The sequence below is a fragment of the Chiloscyllium plagiosum genome, unplaced genomic scaffold (assembly GCF_037043375.1).
Source record: "Chiloscyllium plagiosum isolate Xiang-an unplaced genomic scaffold, Cpla_swu_hap1 HiC_scaffold_47, whole genome shotgun sequence".
Classification (NCBI taxonomy): domain Eukaryota; kingdom Metazoa; phylum Chordata; class Chondrichthyes; order Orectolobiformes; family Hemiscylliidae; genus Chiloscyllium; species Chiloscyllium plagiosum.
This window is the reverse complement of record NW_028270185.1, coordinates 227,298-248,383: the sequence shown is the minus strand read 5'-3', so window position 1 is coordinate 248,383 and position 21,086 is coordinate 227,298. Positions and strand designations below refer to the sequence as shown.

Sequence of the window (21,086 nt, the reverse complement as noted above, 5' to 3'; positions counted from 1 at the left end):
ATTCCAACCCTCGACGACCTCCTTTTTAAATTCCTGCCTAACTTCCTATATTCTCTCCTCAGAATCTCATCCTTTTCCCTGCCTATGTCGTTAATTCCAATGTGTACAATGACCTCCTGCTATTTCCTCTCCTCTTTGAGGACATAAGACATAGGAGTGAAAGTAAGGCCATTCAGCCCACTCTGTCACTTACCCGCACCCTTTAGATTAGATACAGTGTGGAAACAGGCCCTTCGGCCCAACAAATCCACACCAACCTGCCGAAGCACAACCCACCCAGACCCCATTCTCCTACACTTACCCCTTCACCTAACACTACGGGCGATTTAGCTCGGCCAATTCACCTGACCTGCACATCTTTGGACTGTGGGAGGAAACCGGAGCACCCGGAGGAAACCCATGTAGACACGGGGAGAACGTGCAAACTCCACACAGTCAGTCGCCTGAGGTGGGAATTGAACCCAGGTCTCTGGCGCTGTGAGGCAGCAGTGCTAACCACTGTGCCACCATGCCGCCCTTGCGAGATCAAGAGTTTATCAATCTCTGCCTTGAAGACATTCAATGTCCCGGCCTCTATTGTGCTCCATGGCAATGAATTTGACAAGCCCACCACTGTCTGGCTGAAGAAATGTCTCCTCATTTTTTTTAGATTAGATTCCCTACAGTATGGAAACACATCCTTCGGCCCAACAAGTCCACACCAACCCTCCGAAGAGTAACCCACCCAGACCCATTCCCCTACCCTATATTTACCCCTGACTAATGCAATTAACATCATGGGCAATTTAACATGGCCAATTCATCTGACCTGCACATCTTTTGGATTGTGGGAGGAAACCGGAGCACCCGGAAGAAACTCACGCAGATGTGGGGAGAATGTGCAAACTCCACACAGATAATCACTCAAGGCTGTAATCAAACCCGGGTCCCTGGTGCTGTGAGGCAGCGGTGCTAACTACTGAGCCGCCATGCTCCCCTCATTTCTGTTCTAAATTGACCCCCCTCCAATTCTAAGGCTGTGCCCACGGGTCCTAGTCTCCCTGCCTAACGAAACATATTCCCAGTGTCCACCTTTTCTAAGTCATGCATTATCTTGTAAGTTTCTATTAGATCTCCCCTCAACCTCCTAAACTCTAATGCATACAATCCCAGGATCCTCAGCCGTTCATCGTATGTTAGACCTACCATTCCAGGGATCATCCGTGTGAATCTCCGCTGGACACGCTCCAGTGCCAGTATGTCCTTCCTGAGGTGTGGGGTCCAAACTTGGACACAGTACTCCAAATGGGGCCTAACCAGAGCTTTATAAAGTCTCAGCAGCACATCGCTGCTTTTATGTTCCAACCCTCTTGAGATAAATGACAAAATTACATTTGCTTTCTTAACCACGGACTCAACCTGTAAGTTAGCCTTTAGAGAATCCTGTACTAGCACTCCCAGATCCCTTTGTACTTCGGCTTTCTGAATTTTCTCACCGTTTAGAAAATAGTCCATGCCTGTATTCTTTTTTCCAAAGTGCAAGACCTCGCATTTGCTCACATTGAATTTCATCAGCCATTTCCTGGACCACTCTCCCAAACTGTCTAGATCCTTCTGCAGTCTCCCCACCTCCTCAGTACTACCTGCCTGTCCACCTAACTTTGTATCATCATCAAACTTCACTAGAATGCCCCCAGCCCCTTCATCCAGATCATTAACATATAACGTGAACAGCTGTGGCCCAACACTGAACCCTGCGGGACACCACAGGTGTCATCAACTGCCATTCCAAAAAAGATCCTTTTATCCCAACTCTCTGCCTTCTGTCAGACAGCCAATCCTCAATCCATGCCAGTAGCTCACGTCGAACACCATGGGCCCTCACCTTACTCAACAGCCTCCCATGAGACACCTTATCAAAGGCCTTTTGGAAGTCTAGATAGATAACATCCACTGGGTTTCCCTGGTCTAATCTATTTGTTACCTCTTCAAAAAATTCTAACAGGTTTGTCAGGCATGACCTCCCCTTACTAAATCCATGCTGACTTGTTCTAATCCGACCCTGCTTTTCCAAGAATTTAGAAATCTCATCCTTAACGATGGATTCTAGGATTTTGCCCACAGCCGAGCTTAGGCTAATTGGCCTATAATATTCCATCCTTCATCGTGATCCATTCTTAAACAAGGGGGTTACAACAGTGATTTTCCAATCATCTGGGACTTCCCTGACTTCAGTGATTTTTGAAAGATTACAACCAATGCCTCCACTATTTCCTCAGCCACCTCCCTCAGAACTCTAGGATGTAACCCATCGAGGCCAGGAGATTTATCAATATTTAGACCTTTTAGCTTTTCTAGCACTTTCTCTTTTGTAATGGCTACCATCCTCAACTCTGCCCCCGACTGTCCTTAATTGTTGGGATATTACCCATGTCTTCCACTGTGAAGACTGATGCAAAGTACTTATTAAGTTCTTCAGCTATTTCCTTATCTCCCATCACGACTCTTCCAGTATCAATTTGGAGCGACCCAATCTCTACTTTTGCCTCTCATTTGTTTCTTATGTATTGAAAGAAACCTTTACTATCATTTCTAATATTACTGGCTAGCTTACCTTCATATTTGATCCTCTCCTTACTTATTTCTCTCTTTGTTATCCTCTGTTTATTTTTGTAACCTTCCCAATCTTCTGATTTCCCAGTGCTCTTGGCCATTTTATAGGCTCTCTCTTTTCCTTTGATACATTTCCTGACTTCCTTTGTCAGCCATGGCTGTCTAATCACCTCCCCCCCACCCACCCTGGATAATTTTTCTTTTCTTTGGGATGAACCTCTGTACTGTGTCCTCAATTACACCCAGAAACTCCTGCCATTGTTGCTCTACTGTCTTCCCCACTATGCTCTGCTTCCAGTCGATTTTCGTCAGTTCCTCTCTCATGCCCCTGTAATTATCTTTATTTAACTGTAACACCATTTCATCTGATTTTGCCTTCTCTCAAACTACAGACTGAGCTCTGCCGTATTATGATCGCTGCCTCCTAAGTGTTTCCTTACTTTAAGGTCTTTTATAAAGTCTGGCTGATTACATAGCACTAAGTGCAGAATAGCCTGCTCTCTTGTGGGCTCCATCACAATCTGTTCCAAAAAGCCATCCTGAAAGCATTCCATGAATTCCCTTTCTTCGGAACCACCAGCAACATTATTCACCCAGTCCATTTGCATATTGAAATCCCCCATGATCACCGTGACCTTACCTTTCTGACATGCCCTATCTATTTCCTGGTGCATCTTGCACCCCTGGTCCTGACCACTGCTGGGAGGTCTGTACATAGCTCTCATTATGGTTTTTTTTGCCTTTGTGGTTCCTCAACTCAACCCACACAGACTCCACATCATCTGACCCTACGTCATTCAGTGCTATAGATTTAATTTCATTCCTAACTAACAAGGCAACCCCACCCCCTCTGCTCACCTCCCTGTCTTTTTGATAAGTAGTATGTCGTTGGATGTTTAACTGCCAGACCTGAACCCCCTGCAACCACGTCTCTGTGATGCCTACCACATCATAATCAATCACGATGATTTGTGTCATTAATTCATCTACTTTGTTACAAATACTACGAGCATTCAGGTACAGCTTCTTAATGCTAATTTTCTTGTCCTCATGATTTCCAACATCCCTAGTAATATGCCCTAAGTTATTCTTCCTTTTTGCTTCATTCCGAGTCTGCCTTGAACTTAAACCTGCACACATACTAACCTGCTGCTTATCTTTCTACTTGACTCCATACTCCCTGTTGCTTTCCCTTTCCCTTCCCCCCGCCGACTCAGAAGTTTAAAGTCCTAGTGACCATCCTATTTATCCTTTTTGTCAGAGCATTGGTTCCAGATCAGTTCAGGTGGATACCGTCCCATCAGTACAGATCGCTCCAGTTCCAAACTGATGCCAATGTTCCATAAAATGGAATCCCTCTTTCCCATACCAATCTCTTGGCCACATGTTTACATCCCTAACTTTCTTATCCCTCTGCCAATTAGCATATGGCTCAGGAAGTAATCCAGAGATTATGTCCCTCGAGGATCTGTTCTTCAATTTCCTTCCTAGTGCTTGATACTCCCCAAACAGGTCCTCCTTCCTCACCTTGCCTATGGTGTTAGTGCCAACGTGGACCACAACAACTGGATCTTCTCCCTCCTGCTCCAATATCCTTTCAAACATTCTGCACCCTCTCCGAGATATCCTTGATCCTGGTACCAGGGAGGCAACACACCATTTTGATGTCTCACTGTCGGCAGCAGAAATGTCTGTCTGCGTCTCTGACTAGAGATCCCCTATCACAATCGATTGTCTGGAACCTGACATACCCTTCGTTACATTAGAGCCAGTCTTGATACCAGAAACCTAGCTGTTCATGCTACATTTTCCTGAGATTCATTATCCCCTATATTTTCCAAATGGGCATACCTGTTTGAGATGGGGCTAGTCAAAGAAGACTCCTGCATTCCCTGCTTCCCTCTCCTACCTTTCCTGGGGGTCACCATCTACTTGACTGTATCTGCAGTTTATCTCCCTTCCTATAACTGCCATCCATCACATCCTCTAGCTCTCGTAAATTCTTCATTGCCTCTAACTGTCACTCCAACCGATCCATGTGATTTGATCGGATTTGCAACCAAACACACTTCCTGCAGACATAATCATCAGTCACATGGAAACTCTCCCTCAACTCCCATATCCAACAGGAAAGGCACATCACTCTACTAAAGGCCATCTCTGCACCTTAACAATCTACAGACTCAGAAAATAGCATAGTCTTACTGCTCTAAAAAATACTGCTGCAGGCTAACTTAGTATCTATGTTTTATATTTTCAGATAATCAAGACACAGATCTCAATAAAACATAAAATCGAGAAAAGAACTCACTCTTCTCACTACTATAGATTTACAAAAAAGAAAACCGTAAGGTTACACTTTAAAAAAAGTCACTTAGCTGCTCCCCTGCTGTCAACTCTCCCACACAGATTTCTCCAAGGTCAGCTGTGAATCTTGCTGTTTGTTAATTTTTCTTAGACAACTTTGATGCCCAGAGATACTTGAAACAAAGCAGCAGAACAGTAAGCTGTGCAGATGCATGGCAGGGTCAAACAGCAGTGCAGGTTTATTTCTCTATTTGATTCGCTCCCCATGTGGTCACAACCTTTGTCTGTCTCCCTCCTTTTAAAAGTACCGTTGTTTTGATCATATTTTTTGCCCAACTTCCAAAACAATGCAACTGCTTATAAAACAGTAATTACTGCTCCTAGAGTTTGAGGAAATCAGCTCCAACACTGAAAAATGCCTCAAAAAAGGAGCAGTTCTTACAGCCACAATTTCTTCCCATCCTCCATGGGGTGGTACAGTGGCTCAGTGGTTAGTACTGCTGCCTCACAGCACCAAGGACCCAGGTTCGATTCCAGCCTCGAACGACTGTCTACGTGGAGTTTGCATGTTCTCCCTGTGTCTGTGTGGGTTTTCTCTGGTTTTCCGGTTTCCTCCCACAATCCAAAAATGTGCAGGTTAGCTATTTTGGCCATGCTAAATTGCCCATATGTTCAGGGGCGTGTAGGTTCGGTGCATTAGTCAGGGGTAAATATAGAGTAGGGGGAATGGGTCAGGGCCGGTTACTCTTCGGAGGGGTCAGTGTGGACTTGAAGGGTCTGTTTCCACATTTTAGGGATTCTATGACGATTCTCTGATCTTGTCCACCTCCATCTTGGATTACCCAGAATTCATTGTACAGTTTCATTTCCTGATTGTAGTAATAACTTTGGATGGGGTTACACAGTGAGTGTCATTTACCTCAAATAAATACTGATCCTGAACACTTACACAGTGAGTGATGCTTACCCTGCTGAATAAGCACTGACGTTGCACAGTGCGTGACCCTGACTCTCTACAATTACACAGTGAGTGACCCTGATCCTGTACAGTTCTGCAGTGAGTGATCCTTACCATGCTGAATTAACAGTGACCTTAACCCCCTTGAATAAACTCTGACCCTGTACAGTTACATAGTGAGTGATCTTTACCCTGCTGAATAAACACTGACCCTGTACAGTTACACAGTGTGTGACACTGACCCTGTTGAATAAACTCTGACCCTGTACAATTACATAGTGAGTGACCCTGATCCTGTACAGTTACATAGTGAGTGACCCTGACCCTGCTGATTAAACACTGACTCTGTACAATTACACAGTGAGTGACCCTGACCCTGCTGAATAAACTCTGACCCTGTACAATTACACAGTGAGTGACCTTGACCCTGTGCAGTTCCACAGTGAGTGACCCTGACCCTGTACAGTTATACAGCGAATGATCTTTACCGTGCTGAATAAACTCTGACCCTGTACAGTTACACAGTGAGTGACCCTGACCCTGCTGAATAAACACTGATTCTGTACAGCTACATAGTGAGTGGCCTTTACCGTGCTGAGTAAAGTGTTACTGAGTTTGCCGTAATCCTTTAACTGTCTGTTCATTTGGTTCCCTTGCTCACAGATGCTGATGAATGTTCATTGTTTGGGTCTGAGGTCTGTAAGAATGGCGTCTGTGTGAACACAGTTCCTGGTTATTCCTGTTACTGTCCTACCGGCTATTATTATCACTCCATCCGGCTGGAGTGCATTGGTGAGTGTTGGTTTAAGGATGCAGGAAGCAGTTTAGTATCCAAGAGAGGACTAGAGCTGAGTGTCGGGGAGAGTCAAGATAGACAGACGTCAGGAGAGACACGGCATGTAGGATGTCTGTCTTCCAGCTTATGATCTATGCCCTGGTAACTCAGTGAGTCTGCTCCTTGATTCTGACCCAGTGTGTACTTCCCCTGCAAGCAAACCAACCACTCAAATTGTATTTCCCTGCTTCTTTTCAAATTGTATTTCCCCACTTCTTCTCTATTCCACTATTGCTTTTCCCAAATTGTCTTATTCAAAATCAGTTTCCTGATTTGTGAAAATTTGTGCCTCAGGACATTCACTAACCATAAATTTGAGGAGTTGTTGGCCAGACAGTTTGAGAATTCCACGGATCATCCTTGATTGACCTGACCCCGTGCCATCGTAAATTTGAAGAGCCAGCCACACAGCATCTTGTGATTGCCCTGATGCCAATCCATGTTCCCTCAGTGATTTGGGTACAGGGTGTGGTGCTGGAATGAGAGGAGGGGATGGTGGGTGGGGAGGGGGTGTTGAAGTGGGGCTTGGAGTTGCAGTCGGGCTTGGAGTTGCAGTCACTTGACTGACAGACAGACGGATGGTGTGTGTTACTGAGAAGCCTGCCTTGAAAGCCAATTGGCTCTGTGCTGGACTGTATTCCCCCAAGTCTTGTAGCTCAGAAGTGTACCTACACAGAATGGGGAAGCAGCTTCGCCTACAGCTTATCCTAGATTCAACGTGCCTGTCTCCCCTGTATCCTGACAGATAATGATGAGTGTGAGGAAGAGACAGCCTGTGATAATGGTGAATGCGTGAACACAATTGGATCCTATTACTGCTCATGTCAACCTCCTCTCATTCTCGATGTGACACTTCGGCGGTGCATCTCAAACAGCAGTGAGCAGTTTGGTAAGTAGCCAAGTTTGCACTGGTGTTAGCCTATGTATGGGAGACAGAAACATCAGGGATTCCATCCTGAATACAGTCCTATTCATCTGGGTGCTGGCACAGGACTCCCTTGATCCGATGCTGATACTGAAACCCCTTGATCTGGATATCAGTTCGGAGCATTATTGATCCAGATGCTCATAATGAACACTCTCGATCTGTACCTGAACCAGATGCTGGTCATGATTCCCCAGATACTGTAGACTATGATCCCTCCCCCTCACCAAGGTAGAGGGGGCAGGATTGGGGCTCCACTCCCTGGAACTCAACCTCCAAGATCCCCCCTCCCCCCACTCCTGGGTTTGAGGACGATGGACTCCCAGCATCATGCCCATCAAAGCCTCCTAGTGGCACTGGGTCATTGTGGGAGTGGGGTTCTGTGGATGTAATCAGGGAGGTTTGAGACTGGAATCACAGCTAGATCAGTCTGAAGGACACAGGGGTCACTTACTGTAGATTGAAATTCCCAGATTCCATAAATCCCATGTGGTAGTTTGGAACTTGGGCTCACAGATTTACAGACCAGATCACTGAGCACAATCCACAAGGGAACAGCAAATTAGATTCATGCTTTACAATTTTAATTGTTCTGTTCTGTCCTTCTGACCATTCTTCCTCGCCCCCTCCCCAACTCCCTTGAACCCCCACTCCCTCATGGCACTCACTCCCTTACCCTCCCCTCCTCCTCCCTCATATCCACCTTCTCTCCCTCTTCCTCTTCTACCCCTCTGTCTCTCTTCTCCCTCCCTCCCACTCCCCCTTTCCTCCCCCACTCCCCCTTTCCTCTCCCACTCCTCCTTTCCTACTCTACTCCCCCTTTCCTCCCCACTCCCCTTTTCCTCTCCCACTGCCCCTTTCCTCCCCCACTCCCCCTTTCCTCTTCCACTCCCCTTTCCTCCCCACTCCCTCTTTTCCCTCCCTCACTCCCTCTTTTCCTTCCCTCTCCCCCTTTTCCCTCCTTCCCCCTTTCCCACACACCCCTTCCTCTCCCTCTTTCACTACCTCTCCCTCATTTTCTCTCCTTCTCCCTCTACCTCCCTCCCCCTTGTCCCCCCCCCCCCCCCCCCCACCCCTCCACCCTCACAGATGTGCACATGGCTCTCTGTTGGCAGGAGGTGACTGTTAACCTGTTGTGTAAACGACCTTTCCTGGAGAGACAGACCACATACACAGAATGTTGTTGCCGCTACGGAGAAGCCTGGGGAATGGACTGTGCCCTCTGCCCTGACAGGAACTCAGGTAACTCTGACCCCTGACCCTGACCCCGACTACGGACATGTGTCCTATGACCCTACCAAAATGAGGGTCAGCTTTTGGAGAGGATGAGATGGCTGAATGTGAGAATGATGAATGATTGAGTTTCAGACACTAAACTCTCTCTCTCTCTCCACAGAGTATCACAATGAGTTGTGTAATTACCTGAGTGTACCTCTGAGTGAAGATGAGGGCTTTTCTCAAGGGCTGGAATATGAAAACTATGAGCTGCCAATCGGGCCTGAATTCCCTCCAGATTCCCTCAGTCGTTATCGTCCACGAGAGTATGTCCCCATTCCACCCCAGATTGGAGATGGGAGCGATTACAGACTTCCAAACCGCGAGCCGTTCCTGCCACGGGATTCCCTACCGAGGCGCCCCCCGTACGACTCCCGCCAGCTGCGCTCTGGGACGGCCTACAGGGGGCAGAGCTTATCCAGCCGGCGTCGCTACCAGCCCCGAAGCAGGCAGCTGGGACAGGGCTACAACACCCGAAGCATCCACACAGGTGTCACTGACTCAGAGTCTGCCCAGCCCTGGCATCACTACCAGCCCCAGGAACCTGTCCGAGCTGCTCCAGAATTCCAATCTCCCAACCTCCCTCTCCTTGTCAGCAGCAATGAGGAATATGACAGTAAGTAATGTCTCCAGTCACTGACACTGACCTATCAGCACGATCTGTCACCCTTGCTCCCCTCACCTCATCTCTCCTTAAATATTTTCACGTACCTCATTTCTGCAACTAAACACAACTAGTCCCCACTCCACTCCTCAATCTCCTTCTCAATCCCCTCATCTCCCCTCCATCCCCCCCAATCCCCTTTCAGTCTCACTCCCCCCAATACTCTCCTCATTCCCATTACTCTCCCCCACCCTCACCCCATTTCTTGCCCTCCTTTCCTCTTACCGCTGCCTTGTCCTCCTCTCAGTCTCTCCTCTGCCATTGGACACAATCTCATGCTTATCCCTGGGTCAGGATTTTTCACAATCCGTTCGGGCTATCACAGTCCGACCACATACAGTTTTTATTTCTGTGGTAAGCTCTTTGCTTCCAGCTGCAGCCGGCACTGAGCTGGATGAAGACGGATGAATGTTCAGGAAATTCCACGTCATTGACAAACGCAGGACAGCTTTAATAATTTACTGGAATTAAATAAGGAACTGTGGAATCCAGATAATAATGTACACACTAACATTGTCCATCTTGATTCTCAGATCAGTTCCAGCGTTATGAGGGTCTGCAAGCTGAGGAATGTGGGATCCTGACTGGCTGTGTGAACGGGAAATGTATCCGTGTCCCTGAAGGGTTCACCTGTCATTGTGATGATGGTTATCAACTCGACATGACCAAAATGGCGTGTGTCGGTATGAGCTCCGGGGCCTGTGTCTGGTGGGGGAATATGGGCCCAACACGGGGTGGAGGAATGATGGGCACACTGTGAGCATTATAGTCCTGGATACAGTAGGGAGATTATGGTCCCAGGGTACAGTGGGTGGGGATATGGGCCCCAGGTGCACTGGAGAGGATATGGACATTGGGTAGGGTGGTTGTGGGCAGTATATAGGCACAGGTACCATGGAAAGGATATGGTCCTGGGTATACTGGGGGGGTTATGGACACAGGGTACAGAAAGAAATGTGAGATTTAGCGATTTTTGAGAAGAATTGTGGCTCAGGTTGATGATATGGATATAAGTTAACTCACTGAGCTTGAAGGTTTGTTTTCAGATGGTTCGTCACCATGACTAGGTAACATCATCAGTGAGTCTCCAGTGAAGCGCTGGTGGTGTGTCCCACCTTTCTATTTATAGGTATTGGTTTCTTAAGGTGGGTGATATCATTTTCGGTTCCTGTTTTCAAGGGAAGGTAGATAGGATCTAAGTCGATGTGTTTATTGATGGAGTTCTGGTTAGAATGCCATGCCTTTAAGAATTCTCATGCATGTCTTTGTTTCACCTGTCCTAGGATGTGTGTGTTGTCTCAGGGAAAGTGTCCTTCTTTGTCTGTATTAATAGAAACTAGTGAAAGTGCGTCATGTCTTTTGGTGACTTGTTGGTGTTCATGTATCCTGGTGGCAAGTTTCCTGCTAGTTTGTATGTTTCTTCTTTTTTACAGTTCTTGTAAGTTATTTTGTAAATTACATTAGTTTTGCTGGTTCATTAGTCACTGTTTAAGTGTGTTAGTAGGTTTGTGGGCTACCATGATGCCAAGGTGTCTGAGTAGTCTGGAAGTCATTTCTGATATGTCTTTGATGTACATTATATTGGACAAACTAGCAGGAAACTTCCCAACAGGATACATGAACACCAACTGACCACCAAAAGACACAACTTACTATCACTAGCTTCCATAAATACAGACAAAAAAGGACACTACTTTGACTGGGACAACACATACATAGAACAAAGAACAAAGAAAATTTACAGCCCAGGAACAGGCCCTTCGGCCCTCCAAGCCTGAGCTGTTCCAAATGTACTGTCTAAACCTGTTGGTCAATCCCTAAGCATCTGTATCCCTCTGCTCCCCACCTACTCATGCATCTGTCCAGACGCATCTTAAATGAATCTACCATGCCTGCCTATAAGACCATAAGACCATAAGACATAGGAGCGGAAGTAAGGCCATTCGGCCCATCGAGTCCACTCCGCCATTCAATCATGGCTGATGGGCATTTCAACTCCACTTACCCGCATTCTCCCCGTAGCCCTTAATTCCTTGTGACATCAAGAATTTATCAATTTCTGCCTTGAAGACATTTAGCGTCCCAGCCTCCACTGCACTCTGTGACAATGAATACCACAGGCCCACCACTCTCTGGCTGAAGAAATGTCTCCACATTTCTGTTCTGAATTTATCCCCTGTAATTCTAAGGCTGTGTCCACGGGTCCTAGTCTCCTCGCCTGACGGAAACAATTTCCTAGCGTCCACCCTCTCCAAGCCATGTATTATCTTGTAAGTTTCTATTAGATCTCCCCTTAATCTTCTAAACTCCAATAATACAATCCCACAATCCTCAGCCGTTCCTCATATGTTAGACCAAGCATTCCAGGGATCATCCGTGTGAATCTCCGCTGGACACGCTCCAGTGCCAGTATATCCTTCCTGAGGTGTGGGGACCAAAACTGGACACAGTATTTCAAATAGGGCCTAACCAGAGCTTTATAAAGTCTCAGTAGCACATCAGTGCTTTTATATTCCAACCCTCTTGAGATAATTGACAACATTGCATTCGCTTTCTTAATCACGGACTCAACCTGCATGTTTACCTTTAGAGAATCCTCAACTAGCACTCCCAGATCCCTCTGTACTTTGGCTTTACGAATTTTCTCACCGTTTAGAAAGTAATCCATGCTTCTATTCTTTTTTCCAAAGTGCAAGACCTCGCATTTGCTCACATTGAATTCCATCAACCATTTCCTGGGCCACTCCTCCAAACTGTCTAGATCCTTCTGCAGCCTCCCCACTTCCTCAGTACTACCTGCCTGTCCACCTAACTTTGTATCATCGGTAAACTTCACTAGAATGTCCCCAGTCCCTTCATCCAGATCATTAATATATAATGTGAACAGCTGCGGCCCCAACACTGAACCCTGCGGGACACCGCTTGTCACTGGCTGCCATTCCGAAAAAGAACCTTTTATCCCAACTCTCTGCCTTCTGTCAGACAGCCAATCCTCAATCCATACCAGTAGCTTACCTCGAACCAGTAGCATACCAGTAGCTTACCTGGGCCCTCACCTTGCTCAGCAGCCTCCCATGTGGCACCTTATCAAAGGCCTTTTGGAAGTCTAGGTAGACCACATCCACTGGGTTTCCCCGGTCTAACCTACTTGTCACCTCTTCAAAGAATTCCAACAGGTTTGTCAGGCACGACCTCCCCTTACTAAATCCATGTTGACTTGTTCTCATCCAACCCTGCTCTTCCAAGAATTTAGAAACCTCATCCTTAATGATGGATTCTAGAATTTTACCAACAACCGAGGTTAGGCTAATTGGCCTATAATTTTCCATCTTTTGCCTTGATCCTTTCTTGAACAAGGGGGTTACAACAGCGATCTTCCAATCATCCGGGACTTTCCCTGACTCCAGTGACTTTTGAAAGATCTCAACCAATGCCTCCGCTATTTCCTCAGCCACCTCCCTCAGAACTCTAGGATGTAGCCCATCAGGGCCAGGAGATTTATCAATTTTAAGACCTTTTAGCTTTTCTAGCACTTTCTCTTTTGTAATGGCAACCATACTCAACTCAGCCCCCTGACTCCCTTGAATTGTTGGGATATTACTCATGTCTTCCACTGTGAAGACTGACACAAAGTACTTATTAAGTTCTCCAGCTATTTCCTTATCTCCCATCACTAGGCTTCCAGCATCAGTTTGAAGTGGCCCAATATCTATTTTTGCCTGTCATTTGTTTCTTATGTATTGAAAGAAACTTTTACTATCATTTCTAATATTACTGGCTAACCTACCTTCATATTTGTTCCTCTTCTTCCTTATTTCTCTCTTTGTTATCCTCTGTTTGGTTTTGTAGCCTTCCCACTCTTCTGATTTCCCAGTGCTCTTGGCCACTTTATAGGCTCTCTCTTTTTCTTTGATAGATTTCCGGACTTCCTTTGTCAGCCATGGCTGTCTAATCCCTCCCCGGATAATCTTTCTCTTCTTGGGGATGAACCTCTGTACAGTGTCCTCAATTTTAACCACAAACTCCTGCCATTTTTGCTCTGCTGTCTTCCCTGCTAGGCTCTGCTTCCAGTCTATTTTCATCAGTTCCTCTCTCATGCCCTCATAATTTCCTTTATTTAACTGTAACACCATTACATCCGATTTTGCCTTCTCTCTTTCAAACTGCAGACTGAACTCTACCATATTATGATCACTGCTTCCTAAGTGTTCCCTTACTTTAAGATTTTTTATAAAGTCTGGTTCATTACATAGCACTAGGTCCAGAATAGCCTGCACCGTTGTGGGCTCCGTGACAAGCTGTTCCAAAAAGCCATCCTGTAAGCATTCCATGAATTTCTTTGGATCCACTGGCAACATTATTTACCCAGTCCACCTGCATATCGAAGTCTCCCATGATCACCCTGACCTTGCCTTTCTGACATGCCTTCTCTATTTCCCGGTACACGTTGCGCCCTGGTCCTGACCACTGTTAGGAGGTCTGTACATAGCTCCCACGATGGTTTTTTTGCCTTTGTGGTTCCTCAATTCCACCCACACAGACTCCACATCATCCGGCGCTATGTCATTTAGCACCATAGATTTAATTTTGTTCTTAACTAACAAGGCAACCCCGCCCCCTCTGCCCACCTCCCTGATTTTCGATAAGTTAAAAACCCTTGGATGTTTAACTGCCAGTCCTGACCCCCCTGTAACCACATCTCTGTGATGCCTATCACATTATAATCATTCACGATGATCTGTGCCATTGGTTCGTCTGCTTTGTTATGAATGCTACGAGCATTCAGGTAAAGTGCCTTAATGCTAACTTTCTTATTAGAGATATTGGAAGTCATAAGATGTCCTAAGTTATCCTTCCTTTTTGCTGCATTCCCAGTCTGTCTCAAGTTTAAATCTGCCTGCACATATGCTATCCTGCCGCTTATCTTTCCATTTAACTCCATGCTCCCTGTCGCTTTCACTTTCCCTTCCCCCCAGCTCAGAAGTTTAAAGTCCTACTGACCACCCTATTTATCCTCTTCGCTAGAACATTGGTACCTGATCGGTTCAGGTAAAGACCGTCCCAACGTTCCAAAACTGATGCCAATGCCCCATGAAGTGGAATCCCTCTTTCCCACACCAATGCCTTAGCCACGTGTTTACTTCCCTAATTTTCTTATCCCTATGCCAATTGGCACATGGCTCGGGCAGTAATCCGGAGATTATGACCCTTGAGGACCTGTACTTCAATTTCCTTCCTAGTGCTCTATAATCCCCAAACAGGTCCTCCACCCTAGCTTTGCCTATGTTGTTAGTCCCAACGTGGACCACAACAACTGGATCCTCCCCCTCCCGCTCCAATATCCTCAAGCCGGTCAGAGATGTCCCGAACCCTGGCACCGGACAGGCAACACACCATGCGAGACTCCCGATCCAGCTTGCAAAGGATACTATCTGTCCCCCTAATTATAGAATCCCCTATAACAACTACTTGTCTTTTTGCTCCCCCCTCTTGAATGGCCTTCTGCACCATGGTGCCGTGGTCAGCTGGCTCATCCTATCCAGAGGAGAAAGTGAGGTCTGCAGATGCTGGAGATCAGAGATGGAAATGTGTTGCTGGAAAAGCGCAGCAGGTCAGGCAGCATCCAGGAAACAGGAGAATCGACGTTTCGGGCATTAGCCCTTCTTCAGGAATGAGGAAAGTTGGTCCAGCAGGCTAAGATAAAAGATAGGGAGGAGGGACTTGGGGGAGGGGCGTCGGAAATGTGATAGGTGGAAAGAGGTCAAGGTGAGGGTGATAGGTCAGACTGGGGTGGGGGCGGAGAGGTCGGGAAGAAGATTGCAGGTTAGGAAGGCGGTGCTGAATTTGATGGATTTGACTGAGACAGGCTGGGGGGAGGGGAAATGAGGAAACTGGTGAAATCCGAGTTCATCCCTTGTGGTTGGAGGGTTCCTAGCCGGAAGATGAGGCGTTCTTCCTCCAACCGTCGTTTCGCTGTGGTCTGACGATGGAGGAGTCCAAAGACCTGCATATCCTTGGTGGAGTGGGAGGAGGAATTGAAATGTTGAGCTACAGGGTGGTTGGGTTGGTTGGTCCGGGTGTCCCAGAGGTGTTCCCTGAAACGCTCCACAAGTAGGACCCACCTCCAAACGGACCCCACCACCAAGGATATATTTCCCTCCCCTCCCCTATCAGCATTCCGTAAAGACCACTCCCTCCGTGACTCCCTCGTCAGATCCACACCCCCCACCAACCCAACCTCCACTCCCGGCACCTTCCCCTGCAACCGCAGGAGGTGCAAGACTTGCGCCCACACCTCCCCCCTCACCTCCCTCCAAGGCCCTATAGGAAACTTCCATATCCGCCACAGATTCACCTGCACCTCCACACACATCATCTATTGCATCCTCTGCACCCGATGTGGCCTCCTCTATATTGGGGAGACAGGCCGGCTACTTGCGGAGCGTTTCAGGGAACACCTCTGGGACACCCGGACCAACCAACCCAACCACCCTGTAGCTCAACATTTCAATTCCCCCTCCCACTCCACCAAGGATATGCAGGTCTTTGGACTCCTCCATCGTCAGACCACAGCGAAACGACGGTTGGAGGAAGAACGCCTCATCTTCCGGCTAGGAACCCTCCAACCACAAGGGATGAACTCGGATTTCACCAGTTTCCTCATTTCCCCTCCCCCCAGCCTGTCTCAGTCAAATCCATCAAATTCAGCACCGCCTTCCTAACCTGCAATCTTCTTCCCGACCTCTCCGCCCCCACCCCAGTCTGACCTATCACCCTCACCTTGACCTCTTTCCACCTATCACATTTCCGACGCCCCTCCCCCAAGTCCCTCCTCCCTATCTTTTATCTTAGCCTGCTGGACCAACTTTCCTCATTCCTGAAGAAGGGCTAATGCCCGAAACGTCGATTCTCCTGTTCCCTAGATACTGCCTGACCTGCTGCGCTTTTCCAGCAACACATTTCCATCTCATCCTATCCAGAGCCCTTTTCCTCATCTGTACAGGGAGCAAGAATCTCATACCTGTTGGACAAGGTCAAAGGCTGAGGCTCCTGCACTCCTGAACTCAGGTTCCCCCTACCTGCCTCACTTACAGTCACACTCTGATGTCCCTGATCACTAACTGGATGTGAATTACTTAATCTCCCAGGTGTGACTGCCTCCTGAAACAAAGTGTCCAGGTAACTCTCCCCCTCTCGGATGCACCGCAGTGTTTGAAGCTCAGATTCCAGATCATCAACTCTGATCCGGAGTTCTTCCTCTACCATTTCTGCTGGCAACGCGTTCCAGATGCCTACCACCCTAAGTGTGAAGTACTTGCCGCGTGTATCCCCCTTAAACTTTCCACCTCTCACTGTGAAAGCATGACCTGGGGATTTGTCCACCTTAATAACCTCTAGCATACCTAACACATCTTCCCTACTTATGCCAACATGATCCAGACTAATTAAACTTCTATCTCTAATCTCAAGATTCATCATGTTCCTCTCCTCAGTGAACACTGATGCAAAGTAATCATTCAGAGTCTCACCCATTCTCTCAGGTTCAGCACACAGCTTTCCTTCATTATCTTTTAGTGGACCAATCCTTTCTCTAGTTACCCACTTGCTCCTTATATACGAATAAAATGCTTTGGGATTTTCCTTAATTCTGCTTGCTAAAGCTATTTCATGACCCCTTTTTAGCCCGCTTCATTCCTCGTTTAAGACTTGTCCTACTCTTCCGATATTCCTCCAGGGCCCGTTTTATTCTTAGCTGCCTAGACCTTATGTACGCTTTCCTTTTCCTCTTGGCTTCCATGGTTCACATGCCTATCCTGCACTATCTTTAACCTATCTTTGAAAGCCTCCCACATCTCAAATGTGGACTTCCCTTCAAACAGCTGTGTCCAATCCACATTTCCCTGCTCTTCCCTAATTTTGATATAACATACATTCTAGGACAGGCAAAAAAAGACACAGACGAGAATTCCTAGAGGCATGGCATTCTAACCAGATTTAAACCCCATCTACCTTCCATTAAAAAAAAATGGAAATTACATCCCCCACTTTAAGAAACCAAGACCTATAAATAGAGAAGCGGGATATACCTCCAGCGCTTCACTCGGAGACTCTCACTGATGATGTTACCTGGTCATGGTGACGAAACGTCTGAAATCAAACCTTCCAGGTCAGCGAGCTAACTTACATCCAGAAATGTGAGAGTGTTGACACTGGGGGAGGGGGTCTATGGGAATGAGTAAGGGGCAGAAATCTTGTTCAGGATAGGGGCTGATGTGGTACTGGGTTGTGACATTGGGAGAGGCAAGGTAAATTTGGGGCATGGGTTTGTTATAGTTATAGAGACAGTGGGGACAGGAATGCCTGATCTAGAGGAGTGAGGCGGAGGAGTCAGTTCAGAGCCAGATTCACATGGAATACTCCCTCGCTCTGGCACAGAACCAACAAGGGACTGGATTCTCCCCCTCCCTTCAACAACATTCCCTGCTAGCCACTGAGCCACTGTGTGGGGTGGTCTGAGGTGGGGCATCTGGGTGGGGTTAGAGGTGTGGTCTGTGGGGTTTGTAGGTAGGGACTGTCTGGGATGTGAGGTCTAGAATGGCTGTGTGGTGAGGTGTTGCAGTGGGGTCGGGTGGGTGGCTTGTGTGGGGAGTGTTGGCTGGGTGGTCTGGGAGGGTTGTTGGGGGAGGTGTCTCGGATGGGGAGGGTGCATTTCGAATGCTGTATTTCCTGTGTTTCCCTTGCTCCAGACTAAAGCTTTGTCTATCGGTCATAGATATAAACGAATGTGATGAGGTGGATGACCCGAAGACACTGTGTAGAAATGCGAAGTGTGCAAACACCGATGGTTCTTACCGCTGTATCTGCTTACGGGGTTACGTGTTGTCACGGCAACCCAACTACTGTGTCCCAGTGGAACGGAGAGCATGAGGAGAGCAGGCCTGTGAAACCAAAGATTCAGACTAGCAATCAATTCCATGTTTATCAGACAAGGGGAGTGTTGTAGAATAAGAGGGTGGAAGGTATTTATTTAATTGCTATTTAATTGATATTGGACAACACCAGGGAAGGAATGTAATAAATGCCCAGCCCCATGAAATGAGATGGACATCCCTGAAATTGTGCCATTCAGGCTCTCTTCCCAAATCTTTAAGCAGGATCTGTTGAGCTTCAATCCAATGGTTGGAAGATTCAGTCCCATTCCCTCACATAGCGAGGAATTTGGGATGACTTTCTCAATCACAAAAGCACATATTTCTAAAGATCCAGGTGTCATTTGAAATACCTACTGGTCTGATTTTATAAAATGTTGCCAGTCACTGTGTTGCCTTATCCCTGAGAAGATCCAGGCCCTCAGAATAATAATTTTTCTGACTGAGTAACTGTAAAATTTAGCAGGGAAATAAACCGAAAGAACCCCACCTGCAAATCTCCTTCCCTCCTGTGCTGTCCTGCTGTACCCAGCACCACAACAATCCTTCACTCTGCCTCTCATTCACTCTGAGACAGTGAAGGTGATAAGCTAATCAGCAGTGAAAGGTGCACCATGATGAATGACCCAATAGGCCATGGTGTACACTGGATGGTGATGAGGTGTGGGAGACTGCACTGATTTCCTCCTTCAAGCCCAGGGGATGTTAAACATCCAACAGCATCAGGTCGTGCAAAGTAAGCATCAGGTAGAAACGTGATTTGGCCACAGTTCATCAGCCTCTCACAGAGAGATCACTAAAACACTGGTCTTGCAGAGATGGTAAAGTTTGCCATAATCTGATTGGCATTTGACATTAATCCTCGTTAAAATAACCTGACCTGACATTTCCCCCAGTTCTAATCACTGAGTATGGATCCTGGAACTTGATTCAAAAGTGTAAACATCTCTATGCTCTTTTGACACCTTTTTTTAAATCCCACCTGCTTCTAATCACACTCTCTCTCTGACTCAGTGCTCATCTTCCTATGATGTGTAATGGGGCAGCTTCAACAAAACAGCATGATGTTGTAAAATGATACCATTCCTTGTCCCTCCAATCCATATTGAGTCCATCTTGAGATTCTGACAAATTAAGCTTGCTCCTACCTGACCTTCTGCTTCTTTATCTTCTTTTCTCCTCTTTTCAAACAATGAATCTAGATATTAGATCTTGCATTTTCACCTTGGCTTCTCAAAGCAAGTCAATTTGCAAAGATGAATGGGGGTCAGGATTCCCATAATGAACCATGGGTCCAACAGTTAAATACATGACCTTGCCTCAGAGGCTGCTGAACTTTCATCAGCCAACTTCCCTCTGTTTCCCCTATTCAAAGATGACCATATATTTATACCACCACAACCAATCCTAAACTTAATATTATTACTTTTATCTAACTAGCAGACCAGAATAAGGAACAAAGTGATGACTTTCCAGATGGATAATCTCATCATTAATCCCTGTGTAAAACAGCATCAAATAAATCAGCAGCATTGAGACAAACCTGTCTCTCGCTTGCCCACCCACAGTCCCTATTCCCTAATCGTGACTCGATCTGTTAGAATGCTGTTCTTGTCCTTGGCACTCATATTATTCCTGCAGGAAAGATAATTTACATTTCTTTCGTAACATTCTCTGTGCTGAGATCAAAACATTGGGAGCCAAACCGGTTTTTTGAAAGGATTCCAGAAATAATGTTCCCAACAAAATCCAGAAAGAGTAAAACTGAGACGGTTGTTTTCAATATGAAAGGAGGTGCGGGGGTGTTTCTCCATGTTTGCTCTCCACAATCTGTGCTGGTCAGGCTCTTTATGCGATCGATGAACTTGGTCTCACACTGTGCCTTGTCCACATTTTGCCACAATTTAGAATAGCTGAGATATTGTTGGGCAGCTCATCAAATATCCCACAAGCTTTGCCACTTGTGATTGTGGTACTGATATTCTTGTACTGTTGCTATAAAGCTACATATTTTCTACATGTTTATGAATAGTGAGGGCATTTTTTTACACTTTTGGTTTGTTGTACTGTTTCTCAACTTTTTTTTTAATCTGCTCACATTAAAAGCCAAAATAAAATATGTCCGAAATATTGCTTTAGTCTTTAATGAAGCTGAATTTGATCTGTTCGCATCACAAAGATCAAGGGAGATTTTTAACATTGGTAAGATGTTATTTTCCCATTTGATTTCAGGATGTAGACAGTACTAATTTATTATTCATGCCTAGTTACTCTGACAAGTTAATGGGCTTTCTGCTACTGCTTGTGGTTTCTGGCGAGTTGATTTACTCAGCCACTTGATGAGGAAATGGAGTGAAGTTATGGCCAGACTGGGTTGAGGCGGCAGATTTTGTAAGGACCGTGAGTGAAGTTAGTTGGGAGTTTTAAACAACCAACAATTTTGGTGATCACTTTGCTTTCTGCTGCCAATGAATAGATCCAGATTTATTGAAATAGTTTCACAATTCTCCCTTATCTCTTGGTTGGATGGTTGGTATTTTATGGGTTAACATTAACTTCCACTCTGGATTCCAATCCAGTTTCTAACCCCCACACTTCCT

The 21,086-nt window shown here is 46.3% G+C and overlaps 1 protein-coding gene across 5 annotated transcripts in view; it reads left to right on the top strand.

The window, feature by feature from the left end:
* The window catches only part of LOC122544774 (latent-transforming growth factor beta-binding protein 4-like), a 257,894-nt gene extending 237,280 nt beyond the window's left edge, over positions 1-20,614 (top strand). For 4 of the 5 annotated variants that reach the window (XM_087984070.1, XM_087984072.1, XM_087984069.1 and 1 more), the window contains 6 exons: positions 6,521-6,649; positions 7,438-7,581; positions 8,707-8,859; positions 9,014-9,508; positions 10,090-10,239; positions 18,330-20,614. In XM_087984070.1, the coding sequence (XP_087840196.1) occupies positions 6,521-6,649; positions 7,438-7,581; positions 8,707-8,859; positions 9,014-9,508; positions 10,090-10,239; positions 18,330-18,484 (1,226 nt within the window). In that variant the 3' untranslated portion in view covers positions 18,485-20,614. The remainder of the gene's footprint in view (positions 1-6,520; positions 6,650-7,437; positions 7,582-8,706; positions 8,860-9,013; positions 9,509-10,089; positions 10,240-18,329) is intronic. The other variant, XM_087984071.1, reaches the window with a different exon arrangement.
* Positions 20,615-21,086: the final 472 nt, after the last annotated feature.